The following is a 27,898-nucleotide window of genomic DNA, read 5'->3' as shown; positions in this document are numbered from 1 at the left end:
ATCACCCATCTTCCATGTGGAGAGTTCAGTAGGTGAATGGCCTTCCAACCTTTCAGCAGAATTGGAAGAAAGCTCACATCCATTTGCTGGATCAGAAAGTCTGTTTAAATTCAGCTTTTTATACCAAAAGCACAATTCTTATCTCCTAGTTGCTGGAGAACCCAGTTTGAGTGAATATATGTAAACCACATGTCGGGGAGTACCTCTCTGGTACTGTTCAGTCTTGGCAACTTACCTTAATCATGCCCTCGCCCCGGGAACTTGGAGGAGCTGTGCTAACCCTCCCCCATGAAGTAGAACAGTGGTGCGCAAACTGTGGGGCATGAAGGAACATCCGGGGGGGCGAGTGGCAGCACCAAGCAGCTCGTGCCAGCCCCATGTGGCAGGGCCTGAACCATCCCCCACCAGAGACAGGGAGGGAGTGCCATCTCCACCCTGACTGACTGCAGGGGGCCACCTAGCCTGTGGGTCCGTGGGCTGCACCGATTTCTGCTCCTGTCAGCCTCCGTGCCCAGCGCTGGCTCCACCCCCAGAGACCGTCACATGCACCTTTCTCTCCCCCCCCCCCCCCCCCACTCTGGAAACCCGAGGGAGAAGGGGCAGATATTGGTCCTGCCCTAGGAGTGCAGCCTGGCTGCTGAGGAAGCCTTGGCTGTGCGGTAATGGAGGCGTGCCATGGACAGATTCCGTTAATGATAAGGGAAAGTTTGCTCACCATTGGAGTAGAACACAATCCTACATAAACCATTCATAAATTTAATACAGTGGTCCCCAAAGATACTGCATGGGGTTGTCCTAAATTCCTTATTTTGTAAGCATAGTGCTTTTGCAAAAGTATAGACATTTAGACTTTTTTCTTTTTACTATACATCATGCTACTATCATGTGACTTCCTGCTTGCCACCCTCTTGCTGTTCTGCCCACTTTAAAAAGTGGTTTATTAAGCGGTACTTTTGTTCATTGGAGTCTTGGATCATTGTTTTCTGGAGAGCTCATGATAAGAAAAGTGTCTCTTCACAAATATGCCTCATGAGTAAGCATTTAATTTAAGCTTAAGTATAATTCTTACAGCAAATAAGAAGCTGTGTCTTTCTGAAACGATTATGTTAATTTTTAGCAGTAAAACTGTATATTTATATTTGGAAAGGACAAATAGCTTTTAAGAGTTGTGAAAGCTATTTGTGTTAAAGGCAAACTACTTTTTTTGGAAGATTTATTGAATTTAGAGAAATGTGCTACAATTCCTTCTTCACTATAATGTAATACTAACTAAAGCACTAGCATGTTAAAGAGAACCATTAGAGTACCATTTGATTTAGTTGAGGATTAACCCTGCTTTGAGCAGGGGGTTGGACTAGATGACCTCCTGAGGACCCTTCCAACCTTGATAGTCTCTGATTCTACCTGATTTTCAGACTCTTGGTAAACAGCCATAACAGTCCAAACTCTGCTTTTAATGCAACACCATTTTCTATTATGCTTTGGCAAATTTTCTTTGCAAGGCTTGCAACAGTTTGTTTCTCGTGGTCTTACATGAGAAGCTAAGCTAGCGAAAGGAAATATCAGTTTCTGACCACATATGTTAATGTTAATATTAATATTCATCTAAATGGCTGAATGCTCTGAACTAACTTAACTTTCTTGTGTTACTGCTTCCATCACACTTGAATTCCTGAATGATCATCTCTTTGTTACATATGATTCTTTTAGTTTATTCTCTGTTTTTTATTCATTCTGACACCACCACCTAGAGGAATGGATGGGGGGCTTTGATAAATAAAATGAAATGTCAATCTTTTTTTACTGTTCTGTTTACCAAGACCTTAATATGTTGCCTGAACTCATTAGAAGGAGAGGAAAGAAAAGTAGGTCTAATGGACTGAGCTTGCAGCTGGGAGACAGGCATTCTATGGTCTATTCCTGATTCAGCCAACAAGTGAGTGATCTTGGGCAAGTCTGTTTTACTTCTCTGTACTGATAGGTATCCTATGGAAATTAAGCAGAGTATACAAAGCCACAGGCTATATTCTCTCTCCTTCCTAGACCCTGCTGAAGGTTCTGGGGCTACTATAGCAAAGTGGGACACCCCACTGGGTTAGAACCAACGTGGAAGCACAGGTTCTCTGCACACATGACCCAGTTTCCTTTGAATATTTGACTTGCTCTCAGTCTTTGGAACTATCTATGTATAAATCAGGTTAGGTTTATATTAAGGAACTCCAAGGGGTGTGTGTGCATGACTTCTCAATGTACAGTTTCAAATTTGTGCCAGTAATTCCTAAGAGTGCTGAAATCTGACATAACCTGTTAGTTTTTCCTAAGCAGGTAGCAAAGTATCCTTTGCCTGAAAGACATGTTGCTTGCTTCATGAACCATGGCAATATGTTCATTAACTGCTAAGACTCTTACATGTGGTTTATGTTGTGTTTCACAGGATCTGCCAGAGCTTTTGTTGGTGACAGGAAAGCAGAACTTTCCAATATATACCAGCAAAGACCCCATGGTGATGTGGTGTATAATCCATTCTATAGGCAGCAGCATATTTCACCGGATATGACTAGGCGCTTCCCAGAAAAATCAGATGTGAGATTATATGGATCAGGTAAGAACTCATCCTGTTCTCTCTCCTTTCTGACCAGAAGGTTTAAATGCAGGAGAGCGCGCACATTGGGAATATGGAAGGTATGTCTGAATACAGCAATTCTCAAACGGTGATCTGTTGGTCCCAGAACTAGCTGGTCATCCAGTACTGGTTCCTCCTTCTTGTTCCCAACTACTCTGCTTGCTTCTTGCCTCTTCATGGCCTAAAACACCTCATACACAATCTTTGGTACACACTAAGAAAATATTTGACACTTGATCTTTAATATTAATAAACCTGAGAGCAAGTACTATTGTTCACGAGACACTTAAGTGAAAGAGTTGAGACTATTTATTATTGGAGCAACTTCTGTTGGTGAAAGAGACAAGCTTTCGAGCTTACACAGAGCTGAAGAAGAGCTCTATGTAAGCCTGAAAACTTATCTTTTTTCACTAACAGAAGTTGTCCCAATAAAAAGATGCCAACAGTGATGAGTACTGTCTTTAACCATTTCCAGCTAACCAGGAGACTCTGCTCTTCTTCTCAAATGAGGACCTTGCTATTGTGATATCACACTTTGTCGCCTCCCAATTAAACTATTTCAACACAATCTACCTGAAGTTATATGTAGATGTAACAGGAGAACTGCATTATTAATGACTTTATATACATTTTTCCCTTGCCAGGTTTCTGCCACCTCTTTCAAAATCTAGCTGGCACTCTCCTAAGCCTGCTGTGCTGCAGCACCTAGAAGTGCCACTGTGTTGCATGCTTGTGAACTTAAAACTAGAGCTTATTTAAAAAGTGTAGAAGGGAAAAATTATTTTTGAAATTTTTCACTTCATAGGGTTCAAAATAAACAGTTTTAAAAAATTGGTTAATCAAAATTTTGTTTTTTATAAAATGAAATTTCACGAAATTTTAAATTGTGGTTACCAATTGTTTGTGAACATTTTTGGTTTTGGAAAAAGCCACTCTTTTGTCAGTCTATTCATCTGAAAGATGTCAACCATCTGTCCAAGAAATATACTGTAAATATGCCATCTTCAAAACGTCCAACTGATTTGTAATCCTTTTCTTTAGCTAGAAGAGTAAACAGCTGGATAACAGTTTCCCAATAGTTTCCCTCTCGGTTTTGCATATGGATTATATTTCAGTAAATTATATTTTCACTTTTTATTGAATCAAGTTATGGGCTTGCCTCAGCTCATTTGCTTCCATTACATCAAAACTGTGTTTCAAGGACTTGCTTGTTTCTGTAACACAGTATTTCTGTGTAAGATTTTATAAACAGACCAGAAGTCCTGTCTCTCTCTCTTTGAAACAAAGAAAGATAATTTGGAAGTGATCCCAGACTGACAGATCTTCACTAAAATGTATCTGAATACTGTTATTGCTTTCCCCTCCCTCCTTCAAGCCAAGTCAGAACTATTTTTTTCCTTTTTGCTTCTCTTTCTCCCTCTCAGGAAGAGCATTACTCTGTCATGACAGCTCATACTAAGCAAAACTGATTATTTCCATTCGGAGGTAGTGAGGAGGCAACTGAAATCGACAACATCCAGATTTTCATTGCTTCCTCCTTTTGAACTGTGAATAATGGAAATCTCTTGAAATATTGGAAAATACAGACCAAGCAGTAAGGAAACCAGTGCAGCGTGACAAGTGGCCTTCTAGTAGGTTTAAAATCGGAGATTAGTCAACCTGGTGGAGTTAGAGGTATTTGCAAGCCTCTTGAACACTGATATTGGGATGGAGTTGAAAAGCTTCTGAAAAACAGTGACAGTAACTCACGCATGTTAAGGTGTATTTTCTGTTATCAATGTTGGGGTATTTGGCTGGTGCACAGCCTCTCTGCATGGCTTCTGGGCAAAAAAGGATGCCAACAGTGATGAGTACTGTCTTCAACCATCTCCAGCTAGCCAGGAGACTCTGCTCTTCCTCTCAAATGAGGACCTTGCTATTGTGATATAATACACTTCTTTTTTGTCACCTCCCAGTTAAACTATTGCAACTTGATCTACCTGAAGTTAAATGTAGATGCAATATGAAAACTGCACTATGAAGCAGTCTGCCCATTTAGCGAGAAAGGTTGATGATAAATTACGTCACTGGTTCTCTGTGCCAGTATGGCCTCCAGACTGACTTTATAGTCCTAGTTCTAATCTACAAACCGCACTAGGAACTGGACAGTTGAGACCAGTTTCCCATCTGTGACCCAGCAACACAATTATGATCTACAGGGACACTGCAGCAAGCACAGCCAAGGATAAGATAAGACTTCTGGGTGCAGAAGACAAAGCATTCTTGGTGATGAGACCCTTGTTGCGGAAAACCTTAACTAACGAGGTCAGCCTGAACCCCAACCGTGACCAGATCTAAAGATAAGACCCACCTCTTTGCTAAGGCATTCTATAAGCAATGCTACTTCCTGCCATTAAGGAGAAGAGAGAAGTGCATGAAGAAATAAGGAGGCAGAAGGGGAAGTCAGTTTGGTATTTGGCACATAGGTATTTCTAAGGCATCTATCATTTCCCTTTTTCTGGTTATATATGTAGTTCTGTATATTGCTCTTTGATCTTTTAAAATTTGCAGGATGTGTGCAATGCAGCAGAGTCAACTTTGCTGCTGAAACCTTAACTCTTGCACTTCCTTATTGCTTACAGTGTGAACGATGACACTTGTGCATGTAGCCTGACTGGATTTGCAGAGCACCTAATGGCTTCTTGAATTTAATAGTAAAATAAAAGCTGAAAAAACTTCTGGAAATTCTCATTTCCTTATGTCTCTTTCTTAGTGATTTATTAAGTTATAAATAGAGCTGGGCATCGTTTTTTCAAATGAAAAGCTTTCTCATCCAGCAATGGGCTCTTTTTTCCTCCCCAAAACAAAATTCATAAATCACTGACTCTTTCAGTCAAAACTCCATTTTCAGTACCCCTTTTTGGTAAAAATGCTGATCTTTAAAAATGAAAGGGAGCTGGGTCTTAACTTTTCAAAATGGAAACATCATTGCAATTTTTCATGATTCCTCCCATCCCCTAGGCACTTTTAATGGACTATCTCTTAAGGGTTATATTAACTTGTTCAGCAAAAGCCACAGACACGTTTTTTTTCCCGCTCCAGGTATGAGCTGTCACTAACCTAGACTTTGTTTTGTAGCAAAGTGTATTTTATGCTGTAATTAATATCACTATGAAAGTTATTTTTCATGCCCTTTGCAGTTACAATGTGTAACCCTGTAGTTAATATATTAAAAATTGCAGTGATTTGGGATTGGCTCTGGAGTGTGCGCGCTCTACTATGCAGAACATCCACATGCACCTAAATTGTTATGAGTGTTTTCAAACCCGTAATTGTTTGGCTCAAGACTGGGTGAAAGAAGCAAGTTTAGGGATGGACAAACATCTGATTAACTTGGCTTTGAATCTGGCATTTACTAAGAACTACTTTCTCCTCTTTTCTTTTCCTGCCAATAAAAATGTTAATGTTATTCATGCTGTTCAAAGTGAATATGTTTGTCCCTTTCTGTTTCAGTTTGTGATTTAAGGAGTAGCACACTTCCTGGATCACCTGGTTTAAGCCATTCCCTGTTTGATCTCACAAATCCACCCCATCGTGTCATCCAGGTGAGTTCTTTTAATAACTTAGGCTATACGCAGCACTCATTTTCTTTTGTGTACCTGTGCCTGATACCATCACAGTTCAAGAGTAAACATTTTAAGGGCCATTTTGATGTGCAGTAGAAGAGCTTGAGGAAAAAGTTCAAAATAGTAAATAATTTCACTAGGTTTTTTCCTAATTCCTCCCTTCTCCCCCCACAGTATAGTTGGGAAACTTGAGTCAGTTGGTTATCAGACGAGAAGCTGGATATGAGTCAACGGCGTGCCCTTGTTGCCAAGAAGGCAAACAGCATTTTGGGCTGTATAAGTAGGAGCATTGCCAGCAGATCGAGGGATATGATCATTCCCCTCTATTCGGCATTGGTGAGGCCTCATCTGGAGTACTGTGTCCAGTTTTGGGCCCCACGCTACAAGAAGGATGTGGAAAAATTAGAAAGAGTCCAGCGGAGGGCAACAAAAATGATTAGGGGGCTGGAGCACATGATTTGAGGAGAAGCTGAGGGAACTGGAATTATTTCTTCTGCAGAAGAGAAGAATGAGGGGGGATTTGAGAGCGGCTTTCAACTACCTTAAATGGGGTTCCAAAGAGATAAATCTAGGCTGTTCTCAGTGGTGGCAGATGACAGAACAAGAAGCAATGGTCTCAAGTTGCAGTAGGGGAGATTTAGGTTGGATATTATGAAAAACTTTTTCGCTAGGAGGGTGGTGAAGCACTGGAATGCGTTACATAGGGAGGTGGTGGATTCTCCTTCCTTAGAGGTTTTTAAGGTCAGGCTGGGATGATTTAGTTCGGGATTGGTCCTGCTTTGAGCAGGGGGTTGGACTAGATCACCTCCTGAGGTCCCTTCCAACCCTGATATTCTATGATTCTAAGTATAAGCAGCTGTGGTTCCCTGTCTTGCACAAGTATAAAACTGGACAATGGGGTGATGTAAGGAGTTAGTTTTCCATTGGTGCAGCAGGAAATAAAGATGTTACTAATTCCCATTTATGCGAATGGGGAAAAAACCTTCATGCATCAGTAGGGGAAAAAAATCAATGCCAACTGTGAATGCATTTTATGTTTAAATCCCACCTCCAAGGAATTCCGCACTACCAGCTTCAAGGGGTTAGTAACAAATGAGAGAACTTCAATTTACATCCTCCCAGTTATCAGTGTGTCCCATCTTTTATGATCAGAACTTGCTGGGCTCTTTGTCACACTCACCACTAAAGAGGCATTTTCTTTGCAGAGATATGATTCAGTCTCCAGTGTACCCAGTAGTACCTCCTCGAAGAAGGATTCGCAAGGCAGTAACAGGAGCCTGGGTAATAATTGTTTGTTTTGTAACCAGCAATGGAATAGTTTCCTTTACACAGTGATATCTAAAATATTACTGTATTACTGCAGACAGTGATTTTTATGGAGTGGTATCGAGGAGCAAAACAATTGGTGGGTAGTTTGTAACTTGAAGTGTAAGATGCCTACTTTACTCAGTCCTCCATCTGCAACTTTCCTATTGAAAGAGATTGAACATGGGATTTTTAAGAGCACCTTAGTGATCCAAGGTATGGAGATGCTGTAATTGCACTGTGTGTGATTAAAGCTAGCTAAATTGGCAAAGCTGAGGCAGCACAAGCTTCAGCATGGGCTAGCCCTGTGAGTAATCACCCAGAGGTCCAGGCGTGCTTGTACAGCCCCTGCTGAAGCATGTGTTGCCACAGCTTCACTGCTCCAGGATCTGAGCTAGCTAGATTAGTTAGCTAGATTAAATCTTTAATCTAGTTAGCTAGATTAAAGCTAACTCGGGTATGTCAGCTCAAGCTGTAGTCGCACCCTGTGATCTACAGTATAGATCTACCGACAGGAGCACAAGTTTTAGTGCTCTGGAAAATCCCACCCTGAGTTAACTCGCCGGTTAATTAGGATATTAGTTAACTCTGTTGAGGGCAGGGGGAAAGGGAAGTATCATGGTAATAGCTCTGGTCCTTTCTCCTCCTCTTCTAATGGAGAAACTCGCAATCCAATACCACTATTATTGTTGAAACTGATAGTGGAATACTCTATACAGTTCTAGTGTAAACATTTTTAAAAAGGATGGTGAAAACCTGGAGAGGGTGCAGAAAAGAGCCACAGAAATGATTTGAGGATTGGAGAAAATGCCTTTGTAGTAAGATACTTAGAGCCCAATTTGTTTAGTTTATGTAAAAGATTGAGAGGTGACTTAATTACAGTGTATAAGTAAGGCTGCAATTTTGTCACAGAGGTTGCGGAAGTCACAGAATCCGTTACTTCCAGAGACCTCCATGACTGCAGTCTTGGGGTGGTAGGGCTGGAGCTGTCTGCTGGGGTGACTCCCCTGCAGCTCCCTGGCCACCACAGGCAGTGGGGAGCCTCAGTAGCAATGGGTGCAGGAACCTTCTCCCTCCCCATTTTTTCGCAGATATTTTTAGTAAAAGTCACCAACAGGTCATGGGCTCCCATGAATTTGTCTTTATTACCCGTGACCTGTCCATGACTTTTTCACTAAAAATATGTGAGACAAAATCTTAGCCTTTATGTATAAAGTACATTCATGGGGAGAAAATACCAGCTAGTAAATGTCTCTTTAGTCGAGCAGAAAAAGGCATAACAAGAACAAATGGCTGAAAGCAGAAGCCAGACCAATTCAAATTCGAAATAAGGCACAGAATTAACAGTGAAGATGATTAACCAGTGGAACAGACTACCAAGATAAGTGGTGGAGTCTCTGTCTCTTGATGGCTTCAAATCAATACTAGTTGCATTTCTGGAGGATATGTTTTAATCAAATATACATTATTAGGCTGAATACAGGGCAAATGGGTGACATTTAATGCCCTGTAATATACAAGGGGTCAAATTGAAGATCTGTTGGTCCCTCCTGGCCTTAAAATCTGTGCTGAGATATTTCAAACTCAGTTTGAGAGTTTTAAAATATGCGGGTCACAAAACTGAATAGCATCCCTGCTTTTCAGAATGGGCTGGAAGATACTGCAAGGCTTTTAAAAAGACTGGTTGGCTTTTTCCCCAGATACCATTACGTTATCAGGTGACGAACGAGACTTTGGAAGAATGAATGTGAAACTGTGTTATATTCCTTCTGCAGAACAGATCTGGATCACAATCTTGCATGTAAGAGAATATTGCTGGGCTTGTATAACTGACTCAAATGGAGACTTTATTGTACTTAGTAATCTGTGGCATCAGTTCTCCAATCTAGATTGGACTCTTTTGCTTCTGTAAAACTATCTCAGAACTGAAGTATCAAAATATACCCTCAGTTTGGCCTAAATGTGATACACCTTTCCTTGCTTCTTTCAAGATGTCATCTCCTCCTGGATTCTTACTGTTTTAATCACTAATGGATTTCTTTCTGCCATGGTTAAGGCCGTGAGTTTGTCACGGAGGTCATGGAAGTCAGATTCCATGACTTTCCCAGACATCCGTGACTTCTGCAGTGGCTGGTGTGACTCCAGTTCCCAGCCAATGGGAGCTGCTGAGCCAGCGCTTGGTGGGAGCAGGGCACAGAGCTAGGAGCTGAGGGAGGGACACGTTGCCGCTTCTGAGGAGCTGCAAGGAGCCGGGTAGAGAGCCTGTCTACCCCACCCCAGCACCAGCAGGGGGTCCCGGGCTATGGGCTACCCCCATCCCGAGCACCCATGGCATCCCTGCCCCCGCCCCCCAAGATTTAGTCAGAGGTATATAACAAGTCATGGACAGATCATGGGCCATGAATTTTTGTATACTGCCCATGACCTGTCCCATGATTTTTACTAAAAATCCCTGTATCTAAAACGTAGCCTTAGCCATGGTTTGTCATTCTGGATAGTATGACTGCTTGTGGAGTAAGGTAGTGTGCAAGAATGGCAGAATCAGGCCCTATGTGATTGCTTTGCTCTTGAAATAAGATGCAGTGAAGCAATGTTTAATTCTGCCAATACTTCAGTGGCAAAACTACAACACCGGTATATTATGGGATGTAACTTCTTGTGGCTTTTCTATTTGCATGTGCAGCAAGTGTTTATACAATTCCATGAACTGTGAATGATGTTGTGGTAGTGGAATTTTGAATAGCCAGGGACCCTGCAACTTTGCATGGAACAATACACACTGCCTTAAGGGCATTTTCCTGACTGATTACTATTGTAATGTCATATCATTAATTCACTAAAGTTTCCTGGATAGCTATTCTACCTTGCTGCAGAAATTGATTATCAAATACTTCAAAAATTAAACTCTAAAGCAACATGGACATCACACTTGTTCTGATTTACCTTAAAAATATATCCTGAAGCTTTTTCCTTACGCCATACAGTAAACAAGAATGTGTGCTTCTGTGTTAGCCTAAAGCAAGGGGCTTTTGCTGTCTAAAGTGACTTTGTTTTCAATGCTGTAGTGCAAAGATCTGAGCTGGCCTTCTAGTTGTGGAGAAAATCCTTATATTTCTGTCAAAGGAATTCTGATGCTGCCTAAGCCAGTGCAGTTCAAATCTTCAGCCAAAGAAGGTTCCAATGTAAGTGGTGGCAGAAAAACATCAATATTTTTTTTTCCCAGCAAATGTAAATTATTTTGATCCTGTTTCTACTTCATTCATTTTCTTTGCACCATGTTTTCCATAAGAATTGTTTAGTGTCAGGACATTATCATTATAGGCTTCTAAGAGGTTAAAAAGGGGAAAATCTTGTTTCTCTTGCCATTCCTCTTCTTCATCCACCCACATTTTGCAGGTGTAGAAAATGCTGAAAAACAGCAGAATTGTTGTGGTCCTGTTCCTGCTCCGAACGTGGAGATGGAGTTCGAGTGACAGGGGACTAAACCATAGAACACTAATCTGCAGTGCCTTTCTCTGCAGCAGTTCAGAAGAGAGGTCAGGAGAAGTGTAGGCACGTGGCCAATGGGTGTAGTTGTTACATATATCCACTAGCTAAGACACTACCTTGGAGTGTGTACATGGCTCTTATGATTCTCCTCATGTTGGCTCTGGCTTGGGGAGCAAAGTGGAGGTTTCAGTTCACCCCTATCTCTGCACAGGTCCCTGTGCAAACCTGTTAACTCTGCCTCTGTACAAAGAACAAGAATTTGGCCCGAAGTGTGACAATTAACAGTACACTTTGGAAAATATGAACTAGTATTGGGGGGGAAGCGAAGGGGCAAGACATGATTATCTTTGTAGGCAGTGTTGTCATAGTTGTATCAGTCCTAGGATATTAGAGAGAGAAGGTGGGTGAGGTAATAGCTTTTATTTACTCCTGGGAGAATTCTGTGCCACTGCACACAAGCAGAATTCATGTTATCTGCAGATTTCTTTGTTTCCACGCAGAAAAATGACCCCTGACGGGAAAGGAAAGAGCAGACACAACAGTAGTCATGCACCCTTCCCCGGCAGTGCAGGCACATCGGTTCAGGCGCCCAGAGCAGCCAGTAGAGACGTAAACCACAACCGGGGGAGGCAGAGGCAAGTAGAGCAGGCAGGTGTGTGTGTGTGTGTGAGAGAGAGACAGACATTCTGTCCCTCTTACTTGCTATTGCAGCACACTCTGAGGGGAGGGGTAGGCGTGGGGGACGTGGGCATGGGGCAGGCTCTATCCCCTCAGGCAGAGCAGAATGTAGCAGCCTGTCTTAGTGAATTCCCCCCAGAGTATAAAACAGATGTAAAAGTTTTAAGGCTCCTTTACATTGCCAGAGTAGTGTAAAGGAGCCTTATTGTAAAGGATAGTGTAGCCTTATAAATGCTTATGGTGCTTTAGTGATTAGAATTGGTCTAAATTTTTGTACTGAAAAAATTTCCTATCAAAATGTGCTCCATGAACTGTTTGCTGCTGACCTTTCTGGAGATGGTCAGTAGCCCATATAAATTGTTTCATTTCCTAGCCCTCACTTGCTTTTCAGTTGCCTGTGAAGTAACACTGAGCATGTGGCTGCATATATTTGTTGACTAATGCTTAGAAGTAAAGGGTCAAACCTAGCTACATTACTAGTAGGCAAAGGGGGGTTGGAGATTTCCTCCAATTCTCCATCCATTGTATTGTAGTTTAAATAAATTACCAAAATGATTGAAACCGGCGTGATTATTTTGCATTAGTTTGAGAAATGAAATGTGCAGAATTTTAAAATATTGTGAGCAGAATTTTTAATTGTTTGGCACAGAATTCTCCCAGGAGTATTTTATTGGACCAACTTCTGTTGGTGAGAGAGACAAGCTCAAAGGAAACCTGCACACCACTTTCAAAAGACAAGCCATGGAACTTAAATTCATAACTCTGCTAGACACTAAAAATCATGAACTGAACAGAGACACTGGATTTAGGGCTTATTACAACAACTTATAATCCACTAGCAACTCCCCCTACGCCAGGTTCTTTCCCACCCCCTTCCTTTTTCCCTTATGATTGGAAGTGTTATCATTTGGTGCCTTGAATTGGGGACTGTATCATTTGGTGCCTTAAACGGGCTACTTCACCTGGAATGGTCCCTTGAAATATGTGTTAACTACTTATGTTAAACAATCTGGTCCACCTTATATGTAGCTGTGACACTCTGAGAACTTTCCCCAGACCTGAAGAAGAGCTCTGTGTAAGCTCAAAAGGTTGCCTCTCTCACCATGACTATCTTTGGTGACATTTGATTATTAAAATTGGGCATGAAGGGAGAAAGTGGCATAGTTTGAAATGTTACCCAACACATCTAGATCATCCCAACCCTTCTGGAGAAATGTGCAATTTAACCCTTTTTCTGAGTTCCCTTCTCCCTGCTTCTTTGTACAAATATGAATTGGGGACTGTATCATTTGGTGCCTTAAATTTTACTCTGCATTTCTCAAGTGTGGGGGTCCTACTGGCTGATTAATGACCGAGCGTCCACTTCAACCTGTCAGGAGGGTTCCTTTTCTCTTTTAGGGTTACATGAATTTAGGCCTGTCTTTCTCTCACCTTGCTTGTGCAAAGGGGTTAGAAAACCTAAAGTTAGGGGCCTACTTTGTGGAAGCCAATCCTCAAACTCCTACTGACTTCGGTGAGAGCATAATGATATGTTGTGGTACCATCTAGAGGCCAACTGAGAATGGGACCCCACTGTGCTGGGCACTGGATAGGCAGAGTAGTAGGTAGTCCCTGTCCTGAAGGATTCATAGTCTAAAAGAGAGGTCAGACACCTGGAAGGAGTCAGAGGTGTAACATACAAGCAGAGGAATGGTTTGTAAACATCCATGTTGGTGCCACAATGTCTTTGTTTGTTTGCTTTTGTTGTTGAATTCCTTTTGGGGGCTTGGTAAGGAGGGCATTAGCTATATAGAAAGTCATCGGAGATGGTAAAGACAGGTGGGGCAGAGAGGGGAGTGTGGAGGGCAGGTTGAGTGAGGCTGAAGTGAAAAGAATGAGAGAGATGGGGTGGGAGGGATTAGCGCAAACAGCCAATCAGCACCAGGCAGAGAATGTCCTCACTGAGAACTTTGTAAGGCTCTGTCTTCACTGCCAAAAAAGTTGTGTTTTTTATGATGAGATAACCAAGGAGTTTTAATTGTCTCCTAGAATTTTACAGTGAGACTTGGTGCATGTAGTTTTTACTGCAGTGTACCACACGATTGGTCTCTCATGTGCGGTTGACCTTGCCTAGTTACACTGCAGTAAAAAATCCAGAGCGTTGTCTCCATTAGGATTTTACACGAGATAGGTAGTCCATGTTAGTTATCTAGCTACAAAAGAACACCTCTTTAGGTAATAAAGACACAGCCTAAGAATATCTCCAATTACACCTTTTGTAGGACTCAGAATTTTTTTTTTCCTGGGTTTCATGCTGTATAGGGCTCTTTATTGTTTTGATTGTACTGTTCTATTACATATGTGTCCTTTCTTCTAGAACATTGAATTCATGGAAACCTTTGTGTTTACTATCAAATTGCAAATTCTGCAGACTGTAAGACTAGTGTTTAAAATCCAAACTCAGACTCCCCGGAAGAAAACAATTGGAGAGTGTGCCCTGCCACTACGAGAGCTCAATTCACAGGAATCAGATCATTGGCTGGATATAATGCCTGCTTCCAAAGTTTCAGTAAGTGACTGATCACCAGTTACACACCATATACCATGGTAGCTAGTGTTATCACATACACTAGAAAGAGAGCTGAAAATTAATGGGAAGAAAAGTAAAATCACAAGTATAAGGCTAATTCTAGAAATATGAGTGTTATAATTAATATCTTCCTTCACTTTGTATTTCATTCCAAAAGACTTTACAACTGTACGCTTTTTATAACTAAGCTCTTGAAACTCAGCTGCTTCTGAGGTGAAGGGCTGCAACCAGGTGTTAAACAGAACAACACACACTGTGGCAACTGGGGAAATTTTTGACCAATGACAAATTCTCATCCCTCGGATCTTTATTGTTCACACAAAGTAGACAGGGCCTGAATTCTTATGGATTAAAAGTACTAAGTAGCATTACTTGCTCTTTATTGATATTTTTACCATGTAAATGTGTTTGCTCCAGAGCATGCAGCTTGAATAGAATAATTCAGGCAGTTAACTTAGCAATAAACAGCAGGTGGTTGTTAAGTGTTACAGGAAAGAATAATAAAACCTGGGTTAATTTATAGGACCAACTAAATCAGAAACTACAGTAAAGCGATCTTTGAGAAATGCAATAAAGGGTTTGTTTACTTGTTATTCCCAAGCCCAGTGCAGTGTCACACCCACAGTATGGGAGTACTTGTGGCACCTTGGAGACTAACACATTTATTTATTATAAGCTTTTGTGGGCTAGAGCCCATTTCATTGGATGCATAGAATGGAACGTATAGTAAGAATATATGTGAACACACACACACACACACACACACACACACACACACACACCATGAAAAGGTGGAGTAAGAGGCTAATTAAGATGAGCTATTATCAGCAGGAGAAAAAAACTTTTGTAGTGATGGTCAAGATGGCCCAGTTAGACAGTTGACAAGAAGGTGTGAGGATACTTAACATGGGGAAATAGATTCAATGTGTAATGACCCAGCTATTCCCAGTCTCTATTCAAACCTTTTCAGTGTGTGTGTGTGTGTGTATAAAATATATGTATTCTTACTATATGTTCCATTCTACGCATCTGATGAGGTGGGCTGTAGCCCACGAAAGCTTATGCTCAAATAAATTTGTTGGTCTCTAAGGTGCCACAAGTACGCCTGTTCTTTTTGCAGACACAGACTAACATGGCTGCTACTCTGAAACCCACAGTATGGCAGTTCTTACAGAACTCTGTGTCATAACAGCAGGATCATCTTAATTTTCATTGTGGGATTTTCCCCCCTAAATATGTTTGACGTGAAAATGTGCCCAGATGCTAATGTTTTCTATAAATCAAATTTGAATTAATGAATTTGGAAGCAAACTGCATCTGAATAAATCTGTTATGTTCCAATGTAAATGGTACTTGCCCTGTGTAGATATCATTATTGAATAACCATAAATGCTCCTCATTCTTCACATGAATCGATAATCCTCTGTGTGTGAGTGACATCAGAGAGCATTAAAAAATTAGTGGTAGGAGTCAGATGAACTCTTAAACACAAACCCCACAAAGAGCCAAATCCTGAGGTTTGTATTTCAGGAGGAATTCTGTGGCAGCTTCCAAATTGTGTTCATGAAGTTCCAGCCTAATAATTCAAAATAGGGAGAGAGATGCTGCAAATAATGTATAATCATAAGCATTATTTTTATAGAGCTTCCTAAGATACTCCAACAAGTCTTAAAGTTTGTCCTGAGCATTTCATTTGTGTAGTGTTCGTTAAACTCCGAGATCTTATTACATTTACACTGTTTGTTCATGGAAGAAATAAATTCTACATAGTAAAACCCCAAAGCCTCTGGTCATCCATAAACACATTGGGTAAGTGTCAGGGTATTTATAGAATAAAGTGATATTTTTCTGTCTATACCTCAGTATACAGAAATGCATGAGGAAAGGGTCACCAAAGAACGTTTTGGGTGCTTGTGGAATAAATCTGGTTTCTATTTCAATATCCACATAAAACACATGCATTTACTTATGAGTTTATATGCAACTTAATCCAGATATTAAAGCAACATTCTTCTTTTTATAGGTATGCAATGCAGAACTTCAAATAGGAACCTGTTTTCAAGCAATAAACAACAGGATTCAGTTACAGATTCTTGAAGCCCAAAGCCTCCCAAGCTCATCCACACCGCTCTCTTTAAGTAAGTACATCAGATGTCTCATACCTCCTGTCTAGAAGCATTTGTAACAGGTAGAGTACTGCTTGAATGACTTGGCAATTCATAGCATTCCACACAAACCTCGAGCTAATACTACGTAGCACAGTAGATTTCCATTGCCAAGATTCGTTTCCATAGATGTCAAACTAGATTAAATTTGTTGTTTGGTTTGATGCTGTGTTTGTGTGTTTGGGGTTTTTCTTTTGTCCTAATATTATTTCGGACATGCAAGAGCATTAGCCTGCCCTCGCCATTTGGATGCTGTGTTAATCAGTTCAATGTTGTTGAATATATTAGGCATGTGTGATTTTAATGAAAGCTATTGTATGGTTCTTGCGATGGTTAAGTAAATATGAACACATTTGGCCCAGCTTTTAGGTAATTATTAGACTATAAACTACACACTTGGATCTTGTCAGGTTTTAGTGGACTAACCCCTTTGTGTGTCTCACATTTTTCCTTTATCCTAGATTTCATTGTGAAGGTTTCAATGTTTAGTACAGAAGGATTGATTTATAAGAAAAAGACTCGTCTATTGAAACCCACCAATGGACGAGTGAAGTGGGGAGAAACGATGACTTTTCCAGTTAGCCCGAATGAACAAGGAATTAATTTTCTCATCAAACTCTACAGCAGGACCTCAGTGAGAAGAAAACACTTCCTGGGACAGGTTGGTTTTTATTCTCTGCCCCCCACTCCCCCACCCCCGGTAACTAGCATGAAATCTAGAGGTTAAAAATTTACTTGACAGGATCACTGCTTAGCTAAATTATGTATTGAACAAAATGGTCGACATTCAGAGATTAAACAGCCAGTAGCAGCTTTGGGCCCTGTCCTACATTTCCTGAGAATTTCCTGAGTGGTGCTGTGCTCCTACAGTGCCCATGCAGTTGTAGTTGAGGGTGCTCATTGCCCCTCAGAAGACACTTTGTACCTCACAGGATTGGGCTCATTGATTTTTCTTCCCCCAGAGTCCCACCATGTGAAATACCTCTTTCTCTCTCACTCACATACATACAGATAAACTCCTCCTTGCTGAATACCTAACCGACTAAGGCTTTGTCTACACTACCTCTTTTGTTGGTGTGGGGGCCCTCCTAACCCACAAAAGTTTCACTGACAAAGGGGCTGGTGTGGTCAGCGCTATGTTGGCTGGAGACGCTCTCCTACCAACATAGCTACCGTCGCTCGTTTAGGGTGGTTTAATTATGTTCATGGGAGAGCTCTCTCCCACTGGCATAGCGCATCTACATGGGAGACCTTACAGCAGCGTAGCTGTGCCACTGTAAGGTTGGTAGAGTAGACAATAGCTTAGACTTTCTAAAGTAAAGCAAATCCGGCATTCACAGGAGCACTGTGGCTCTGAATAGCCTCTAGAAAAAGAGGGTGTATCAGCTTGCAGTGCTTACGCAAGTATGCAGAGAAGGAAATGTCAAGAGCTTAAATGACTGCCTTCCCTCTCGTCCCCTACTATTAAACATTAAATGTTACCTTTGCTTCCCTTTCAAGTCCCTGAAAGAGAAGCAGGAAACTCAGGAATCTATTGCAATGGATGTTGAAACTAGCTCAGTTCTGAGTACACAAGACCTAATCACAGTTCTGTTGTTATCTTGAACCTCGTAATGATATTTGTTTTTCTGCTAAATAAAATGTTTGAGGGGAATGCAATATTTTCTTTATGGTAAAGTTGGTGGTTTCCATTGCACCTTCCTGAAGGTACCGTGTGGCCACAATTATTTTAGTAACTAAGAGTTTTTAGTTTGGCTTTTTAAAATCTCCCCTCCCAACTTCCTGTCTCTTCTGTCCTCCTTTCTTTCTCTCGTGGATCACAGGTCAGTCTTGATAACCCACTATCAGTGCTGTCTGATCTGTTCCAGAGCCCTCAATGCTAGGTAGTGGTAGTTGTCTCTCTGAGAGCCATTAAATAACACATGCACCTAAATTTTAGAACCCCAAAATGTCTGGGTTTTTTTGAGAGCCTCGCCACCTTTATAATGTTCACATCCCGCTGAGGTCCTATGCTCTTAATCACAGTAAACATGTAACTTACCATTGTATCAGTATACCTTCGGCTTATGATATTTTAAACGTGCACAGTTACTGGAGAGCTGTAAGTGCTATGGAAGTCATATTCTAGCATGAGTGATTGTAAGGTGAGCTTCCCCATGCTGGACAGAGCAACATTCCACATGTGTACTGGATCTCATTGTGATCCTGTTAGTAAAACTATATTACAAAAGGAAAAAAATAGGCATGTGCTTTCTAGCTATTTTAATTTGGGTTAAATAATAACATGTGCATGATGCTGCAGTTATCAAGCTTCGTCACTTCATCTTGATTTGTGCTTTTAATAATAAATCTTGTTTTTGAGGGGAGGGGGGGAAGTGCACTACCTCTGCTCTTTAGAGCTGATTTGGAAAGGCTTGTTTACGCTGAAACAGGCAGACTCAAAACATGGCCATAGGAAAAATGTACTGCGAGCACTTGGCTGCAGAGCTGGAAAAAGAAGAATATAGCCACGTCCAGAAATTTCATTCTTTAAGAGACTGATATTTAATTGGATGACATTCTTAGAAGACAACTTAAAGCTTAGACTGTGCTGTTTGTAGGTATGTCTTTGATCATAAGCATGACCATTTTAATGCATAAAGGAGTTTTAGTGATCTTATGTGTATACAAGGGATCCAATCCTTCAGTCCTCTGGCTGGCAAAATTCCCACTGACTACCCTGAGAGCCAACATTGGGCATGCATAGTGTATTTTGACCAAAAAAATCACATTTTAATCATTGGGATTTGTATTAGAAAGATAGTCCTCTGAAGCACAGAGAAAAGAAGGAAAAGCCTTCATAAATATTGATAGTTCTGTTTATCCCAATAACTTTTGTTAATGGAAGGGGGGGGGTATGTGGGAGAGAGATGATTAGACAGAAACTTCCTCCTTTGCTCTGCACTTCATTTTGTATCTGCTGTCTATTACTTGAACACTGCTGACAAACTGATTTTTCTCTCGTGATTATACATGGTATGGGCACATTCCTTCATGTGTTGTTTTGGCCACTTCACCTGGAATGGTCTTTTAGACTGTGTGTTAACCACTTATGCTAAACAATCTGTTCCACCTTGCCTTTAGTTGAGACTCGTTGAGTTTCTTTCCAAGATCTGAAGAAGAGCTCTGTGTAGCTTGAAAGCTTGTCTCTTAGTCTTTCACCACCAGAAGTTGGTCCCATAAAAGAGATTACCTCACCCACCTGGTCATTTGGGCAAGAAATCCATTAAGTTCAATGGAGTGCACAGTTAGGCCATATCTGTTTTTTAATTGTGAATGTAAATGTATTGTGCAAGTTCTGTAGAGCCATTCCCAGTCCTAATGGGTTCTGAGACTCCCCCTGAGTGTTGACTTGCAGCAGCCATGGAACTCGGAGATAGCAAATGATGCTCAACTGGCTGTATGATGCAAAGTGGAGATATGTATGTTGTTGCCTATGATGAGTCCACCAAACTCCTAGTCACTGTCCGAGGCAGAAATTGAACTCAGTATTTTAACACCCTGTGCTCCCAGGGCTAGACCATACTAACTATGACAGGTTTTTTTTATTCTCTGCTTCTGACGAGTTATTGTGCATGCATATAATGAAAGCTAGCATATTATCAGCAATGTTGAGGGGGTTGGCTGAGGCTGCCAGTAATGTGATCTGTATGACAACTCAGCTGTGGTGTGTTGTTTGTTCTTTTCTTTTCTTTTCTTACCACAGGTCTGGCTAAGCTCTAATAGCAGTAATAGTGAAGCTGCAGATCAGTGGAGAGATACAATCACAAACCCCGAAAAGGTTGTCATTAAATGGCATAACATAAATCCATCCTGAAGATGTCAGATGAATTCAGTACTGATATGGACTTACTACAAGAAACTCCTGCACTCTTAAAATGAACTAATACAGATAAGAAAAGGGAAAATACTGCCTACTTGAATGGAGTCTGGGCTTGCATCACATATTGTTAACTGGAAAAAGCCAAAAGGAAAAGGGATCAGAGCTTTCACAGAGTACTGCTGGCAAAATACTGGTATGATAACAAGTGGGAATTAGTGAAACTGTATGCTGAAGTAAAACACCACCTTGAGAAGTGAACAGTTGTTGCTGTAGTTTTTCCAAGAAGGATTCTATAATATAGTGTTCATGTACATTTAAAGCATATTTTAAAAGGGAGTGTGTGGAATTGAGCTCATGCCCTCGTGCATTTTAAACTTCTTTATAGAAGGCTGGAAAGGGGGTTTGTGTGTAGTTTTGGTTTTGCTTTGGGCTTTTCCCAAAAGGATTCCTCTGAACTTTTTAGTAACAATAGAAACCCAGTTCTCATCTTCCCTGGAAGTGTCGATAGATGACTGGAGAACTGGCAGGATTATATTTTTGATATCAAGCAAGTGAAACTTTTTGTCAGTAACTCCTGATTAAACAGTAGAAAAGATGCAACATCACAACACTTCCATTAAGGCTTGAGAATGTTCCCATCCTCCTGAGACTTTCACAAAATCAGGGAAATGAAGACCTGATATTACTGATATTTTAAAAACAACACAAAAGCAGCAGAATTTAAAAAATGAACAAACCCCTTTTAGGCCACATTTTTCTACTTTTTTAAGTAAAAGAGGCAACAAACATTTTTTTTTTCCTTGCAGTCTGTAACAATGTTGGTATCCAGTCTCTGAAAGCAGAAACTTGATTCTGATTTTTCCCCATTGTTCTCTGTTATGGGTCTACATGTGAGACCTTTAGTTGGGCAGGCTCACGTTGACATTAGTGGGGCCCCTTCATTAAGATCAAGGGGTCACATGAGTGTTGACTCCCTTTGAACAGAATGAAATGAACATCTCTACAAATGAGCAAACTTCATGGGGTAGAGCCTCAGCTGCGTCCTTGGAGCACTTAGCACAGCTAAGGAGTGGGGAACACACGGGGATCCTGGGGTCACCCCACGCAGCAGTCAGAGCTCAAAGACTACTCTACCCTGTGCCAGCTAGCAGCAGCCACAAAGGGCCATTAAAACAACCAGGGATAGCGGTGGGGCATGGACCCTCTTTCATCCCAGCTGCCACTGCTATTCTGACACAGGGAGTGGAATAGTGCTGTAAGAGTTACTATGGCTACTCTGTGCCACCCAAAGATCTCCCTATGCAGGTGAGGTACTGCAGGGGCTGGATCTGTTTGCTTTAGGGCTGCTTTGTGCTGGTGAAATGGCGAAAAGTGGCCAGAGCAAGGCCTGGGATTGGGGCCAGTATTTGTGGATAAATTTCTCCATTTGTATTTTTTAGAACATAAACCACTTCCTATCTAATCAATGATGTTGTAGTGTTTACTTACATTTTTTTGAAAGCCAGACTAACCTGTACTGTGGAACAGGCAAATATTTACTGATCTAGAAGTGCTTATAAAATGTTCATTAGAACACAGCACACCGTAGGACTCAAGTTTTATTTAAGAGGTAGGCCGAAAGTGAGAGTAAATTTTAATACAGCTCTAAGAATCTGAAGAGTAACAATCTGAGGTACATCTTCGGTACAAATGGCACCAATGATTTTTTTTTTTTTTTTTTTTTTTTTGTGGTGCCACCGTGGCCACACAATAGTTAAATCTAGCTTCTTTTCATTCCATATCTTCACATAGCTGTTTATTAAGAAGAAGACGAATTTTCACTCTGGGCTTTAATTTGATAAATAAGCTGCATGTATAATATACAGACATCTAAAACCCACAAACCTTTTTGCGCACCTGCAACTATTGGATTGTTAAAAAATAAATCTGTAAATAAGTATTTACACGATCACTCATCCCTTACCAATTCCTTATTCGCTACCTATACAGAGTGCACAGACACTGTCTGCGTACTCTAAAGACAGACCAAATGAATTTACCTTCTTGGTTAACTTCAAATCCACTCACACACGATGGGTTTGCATATTTGGATTTGAATGAGAATGTTTTTGGAATATCCTCTTCTTAGAGGAGAGAGAGGCTGTGAGAAGGAACAGCTGAGGGCCAGAAAAAATAATTTAATGGAAGAACACACACCTTGTAGATACAGTCCTGTAATATTTGTTTACAGTTTGATGCAGGGAAGGATTTTCATGAATGTCTTTCCAGTTTTTTGACCAGCTATATTGTTGGCTGAAACTTTTCAAATTTCAGCAAATTTTCAATGACATTTGAGCAAAAAACAAATGTGGGGAGAATGCGAAGATTTGTGTGTGTGTGTGTATTTCCACTTTTTTCACCAGCTCCAGAAAACAACTAAAACCAGGTTTTAATATTTTAGCCCTGGATCCTCAGAGGCAAAGGTTGAATCCTGCTCCCACTGATGTCAGTGGCAAAATTCTCATGGGGCCAAACTCATCCTAGGTTATAGTACTGATTTATGTCTGATCAATTTGACCTGCTGACTTCAGTGAGAACAGAATCTAGCCTTCGCTGCTCTTTCTGTAATCTCTCTATTTTAATATGTCCGATGTATCTCCTTTCACGATAACAAAAGTATTGTAAGCTGAGTATCTGTTGCTTCGCGCAGGCCTGGTCAGCACTACTACTGGGGGAGGGAAGGAGAAGGACAAGGAATGTTCCAACATTTTGGAAGCCACAATTTAAACACTCCTCTTTAGAGAAGACTTTATAATAAAATTACTTCAGACACTGAGCCTTGTTTAAAACATAACTGGTCATGTTCCCTTCTTGCGATGTTGACATTTTAGTATATACCTTTACGTTAACATTTATTCTATATACATAAGTAATAAACAGTGTGTTTACATCTGATTTTTGTTGTTGTTGGTTTCTCTAATGCTTACTTAGCCCTCCATACTCCAGTACAATTCCTACATTTTTCTCTACAAAACTCCTTTCAGCTTGGTAATTTGTGAGGGGTTGTTTTTAATTAAAAAAGGTGTATTTATATTACAACTGCAGTTGTGTGTGGTCTCTGCATTTTTGAGCAGCTGCTCAGCTATCAAAGCAGTAGTGTAAGTGTCTATGTAGAATGTACTGATCCCCTTGGCCCTCACAAAATGACCCAGAGCTTTCAAGAGCTGTACTTAAGGCTCTTCGTACTATTGTGTAACAGTCGCATAACATTCTTAGCAGCTAGGAAGATGAACAGAGCAGTGAACTCCACTGTTGACCTTAAGGAACATTACTTCTGTGAAGTCACTTAACCATCATGGAGTAGGGGTTTTACAGCATCATCTATGTGGAACTGATTTGGTAAGACTCAGAAACTAACTAAAATGCATGGAAACACCATCTCTCTACCCCTTCCCAACACAATTTCTTGACTACATCCTCAACTGCTTCCAGACCCTTAGCATAGATGAGCTTCTTAACTACAGAATGAAGATCTAAGACTACCTTTTAAAAAAAAGGGGGGGGGGGGAGTGCAAAAGGTTTCTGTGGGTCTGATTTTTTTTTAAATATATATTTAAGAGCAGTTGAGCACCCACAGCCCTAACTGAACTCTATGGCAGTTATAGGCACTCAGAAGCCCTGACACTGACAATCAGTCCTCTATGAATGAACCTGTTTCTAGATGAAGCTTCCCTGTGCTGTCAACTGCTTTATACATTTCCTTTCAGTGGTGCTTTGTTCTGTTCTTCGTACATGGAAAGTAGGAAAATGTAGCAATGTTACACATGCCTTTTTCGGCTTTCTTGATCTGTTGTAGGACTGTCCAGTCTAAGCTTCAAGCACAAAAGGATAGGGTGTAAAAGCAATTATTGGACTCCCTTTTGTAGCACAATATAATACTACTTTATAGGGTAAAGAGGACTCTCTGCAAGTCTCTTGAAACAATAATGTTCAGAAGGAGGTGGGTGGGGGTAGAAGTGTGTGTGTGAGAGAGAAATTAGATGACAAGGTTTTCTACCATCTAGAAAGAAAATACCATTAACCACATACAGCAATTAATATTTTCCAGCTTCAGTATTTTTTTCCACCGACAAACTGGAGGGGCATCACATGAGTCCTATGTTAAAGGACTACTCGTTTGGGCTCTGAAAAGAAAGATCTCTCATTTAAAATTAGATCTGGATCTCTCTTCATTGCCAAGGTAGCCTAGAATATATAATCAATGCAACATGATGAGATTTGAAAGAAATTGAGAGCTATAGGATTCCTCTGCAGCAGGAAAATGGGGGAGAAGGAGGAGAAAGGGGTGACATATATTTTCTTCCTCCCTCCCTCTCTCTCTCTCTCTCTCTCTCTCCCTTGCTTGCTTTTTTTTGTGTAAAATAGATTAGTTGAATTGGGAGTGTAACCTCAAGAATCTTCTCATCTCTTCCCCCCCGCAACCCCCCACCACTTGAGTGATGATCCAGATGCAACCAGGTAAGAAAGCTGCTCACCCAACACAAGCCAGAGACTGCAGGATGACCCACCTGACAACACTGCTGAGGGTCTCAAAGAACAGCTACCAGGTAAGGGAGTTACCTACAGGAGCTTCCATGAGGTGCTGGGAAGGGGAAAGAATACAGTGGGTTGGAAGGTACTGGGACAGAGGATTGGGGTAGGGAAGAACTGATGCATTTGAAAGTATGGAGTAGATTTTTATTGTTGGGAATGGGAGAAGTGTGTGGTGCTGACTGAATAGAGAAGAAGTATTTTACCCAGGGGACATAACACCCTGAAGTGGAAATGTTTTTTGAGTGCTTCCTGTTAAAACAAAAAAGGCAACAAACTGTGGTATTGTAAAATGCCAATAACTCAGTTCTCAGCCAGGGGGGATTCATTCAAGGTCCTTGGAGCAGATGCAGTAGCAGCTAACCCATGATAAACCATGAATCAACTGGGAGGTGGCTGATCAAGGACTCCATCAGCAATGTAGACTAGATGGGAAGTCTGCTTAGGGAGGCAGCATGGGGATCGGAGATCAGAGACTGAGGGTGTGGAGTCAGGACCACAAGGAAATATCTGTGTAGAAAGGCTTGACGTACACTAGCGGAGTTGAGCAAAATTTTGGTGCCTCTGGGCCTGACCTAGATCCTGAATTTCCTCCCAATGAAATCAGCAATAAAACTACTATTGATTTCAGCCTAAGCAGGAGTTTGTCCTTTGTCTTCATCCACACATAGGCCTCAAAAGCATTTACAAGTTATTGCAATGTTAATAAGAGATCAGCTGACACCCCAGGTAACTTCTCATATATGTATACGTTGAGCTCCTGAAAGCTTTGGCTGTTTGCAGCAATTTGTAATGAAAGAGGTGCTGAGGCTCAAGCAATTTAATTTACTTTCAAAACTGATGCAGCAAGCCCTGAGGTACCAGGGTTACGAACTGCCAAGCCCAGTCTCGGCCCTGGAAAGCTGCAGCACAAATTAAGCACTGCTTTGCAGGAGAATGCTCTAAATCATATGCAAAAGAAATTAATCCCTAATGTGCGGGTTTTTTTTGTTTTTTAATAGATCCTCTTCCTCAGCTTGTCTTGTATATTGTAAAGAAGTTAAGGTGAATCAGTTACTGAGAGCAGTGTGACTACCTGTCGTGTGAGAGCTGGGGGTGCTGGAACAATTTTTATAATAGGGGTACGGAGAGCCATTGAACCAAACTGAAAACCCTGTATATAATGGAAACCACTTCAAGACTGGGAGTGCGGCAGCACCCCTCACACCGCTAGTTCCAGCACCTACGGTAAGAAATTCTGCTTCTTTTCTTCAAGAGCTAGTAGCTGCCATGCTATCAAGACTTGTGTGAGACAATGACCCCACTGAAGTTGATAGCAAATCACCCACAGACTTCAATGAGGGCCAGGATTTCACCCATAAAGCTGCAATAGTGGAAAAATAGCCATCACCTTAGGAGCAATCTTCTGACACCAGTTAGTGAAGTCGCATGTACACTTGATGTCTACTTCTGACCATCCAAAAAAGATGGAGGAGAAGGGAAAATGTAGCAAAGAGCTTTGCTTAAAGGGGCAACCTAAAGAAATCACTCTTGCATATGAACATTTTTTAAAACTACTTTGGTTACAAGTAACGCCCAAGCTGGCTATCACTGAAAAGGCTAGAGAAAATATTTCTTTTATTTCAGTTAATTTACTTTGTGCATTTGGCAATAGGTGGTGTATAATCACTTTCACCATTTCTCCTGAATAGTCCATTTCTCCTATATGTTAGTTTGATTCTCTCACAGCAACAAGGGGTAGAGAAAAACTTTTCAAAATGTAGTTGTAAAACCACAAACAATGGGAAGAGAATTTCAGGGCATCTTCGAGGACACACCAGGGTTTGGCCTGGGGACCTCCACAGCTTAGCTTATCAACAATGTCCCTCTCTGTAGCCAAGCAAGAACACCTGCTCTCAGGTGTCAGCTGTTGCCTTTCTTGGGTGGAGACCTGTGTGTCTCCCTCCTGAATGGAGTATCTCCAGACTGACCAGTTCCCTGCCTTCACTGTGCTAAAGAGGGTCTGCCTCAGCTGACCTGTTTAACTTTTTTCCTCAGAGATGGTACACAGTGTAATTGCTACAGTTATAAGATACCAAACATCATTTCCTATGCAAGCCTCTTTTATTAAGGTAAAAGCACTACAGAGGAAACATACTGAAAACAGTAAAAACTTCCATGCATACTAATAAGCTTACCAGAGATAACCCCCTCCAACATGGGCTCTGGGAGGAGCAGTTCTTCAACACCCCACCCAAGGGTTTTCCTGTGATTTCAAGTTAATCACACCTTTTGCTTAGAAGAAAAACTCAGTCTTATGAGGGCCTCCAAAGGTCAAAGTCCTTCCAAACCTTCCCTAAGGATTGGAACCCTCCGTGGACCAGAGGTCCTGTTCATCTGCCGTATCAGAAAGAAGGCCCTGAGTCAGCTTAAACTCAGGCTACTTATTCAGAAGTCCTTTCTTTGTCTGTTGGTCCTTGGAGAATCCAGTTTGAGTCTTTGAACTATCCTTATGTAACAGATATTCAGCAGACAAAAGGTCTCCCCCTTCAAAGGCTGTTCAAGTGGGGGTTTACAATCCCTCCCCCACGAAACCCAGAATTTCCTAAGAATGCCACTTCACACATTGTCCCAAAAGGTCAGTTGTCTGCTATGATGTTCAACATAGTCTTGTTTTGAAGTTCACAATACCCCAAATATTGCCTTAATCCTGTCTTCCTCCAAAAGTAGTTCCATATATCCCACAATAGTAAGTGAACATTTGCATTTGTAATGCAACCAGCTCCCAAAATACTTAAATTTCATTCCACATGGTTTAACTTACTTCACTAAGGTTTGTCCAGGAAATTGCCCTTACTCACAGAGATAAGGAGCCAGGGATTGGTAGCTGTCACTCTAACAGACCCATATCTTCTGTGGGTTGGGTAGATAGGGACATGTTTACACACCCAGGGACATGTTTACACACACATACTACTTCTGGACAAAGGAAGTTCATCCAAAGGGTCTGAGGCCCACAGTAGCTTGGTTCCCAGACATGAGCTTATTCCCTAT

The 27,898-nt window shown here is 41.1% G+C and overlaps 1 protein-coding gene across 3 annotated transcripts in view; it reads left to right on the top strand.

Moving 5' to 3' along the window:
* TC2N (tandem C2 domains, nuclear) overlaps window positions 1–23,230 on the top strand; it is a 49,764-nt gene extending 26,534 nt beyond the window's left edge. For all 3 annotated transcript variants that reach the window (XM_048855040.2, XM_075129835.1, XM_048855039.2), the window contains 9 exons: window positions 2,435–2,602; window positions 6,116–6,207; window positions 7,434–7,509; window positions 9,234–9,334; window positions 10,599–10,715; window positions 14,057–14,248; window positions 16,293–16,407; window positions 16,896–17,095; window positions 20,180–23,230. In XM_048855040.2, the coding sequence (XP_048710997.1) occupies window positions 2,435–2,602; window positions 6,116–6,207; window positions 7,434–7,509; window positions 9,234–9,334; window positions 10,599–10,715; window positions 14,057–14,248; window positions 16,293–16,407; window positions 16,896–17,095; window positions 20,180–20,290 (1,172 nt within the window). In that variant the 3' untranslated portion in view covers window positions 20,291–23,230. The remainder of the gene's footprint in view (window positions 1–2,434; window positions 2,603–6,115; window positions 6,208–7,433; window positions 7,510–9,233; window positions 9,335–10,598; window positions 10,716–14,056; window positions 14,249–16,292; window positions 16,408–16,895; window positions 17,096–20,179) is intronic.
* The last annotated feature ends 4,668 nt before the right edge of the window (window positions 23,231–27,898 follow it).

The sequence above is a fragment of the Caretta caretta genome, chromosome 6 (assembly GCF_965140235.1).
Source record: "Caretta caretta isolate rCarCar2 chromosome 6, rCarCar1.hap1, whole genome shotgun sequence".
NCBI lineage: Eukaryota > Metazoa > Chordata > Testudines > Cheloniidae > Caretta > Caretta caretta.
This window is presented reverse-complemented; position numbering and strand designations above follow the sequence as displayed.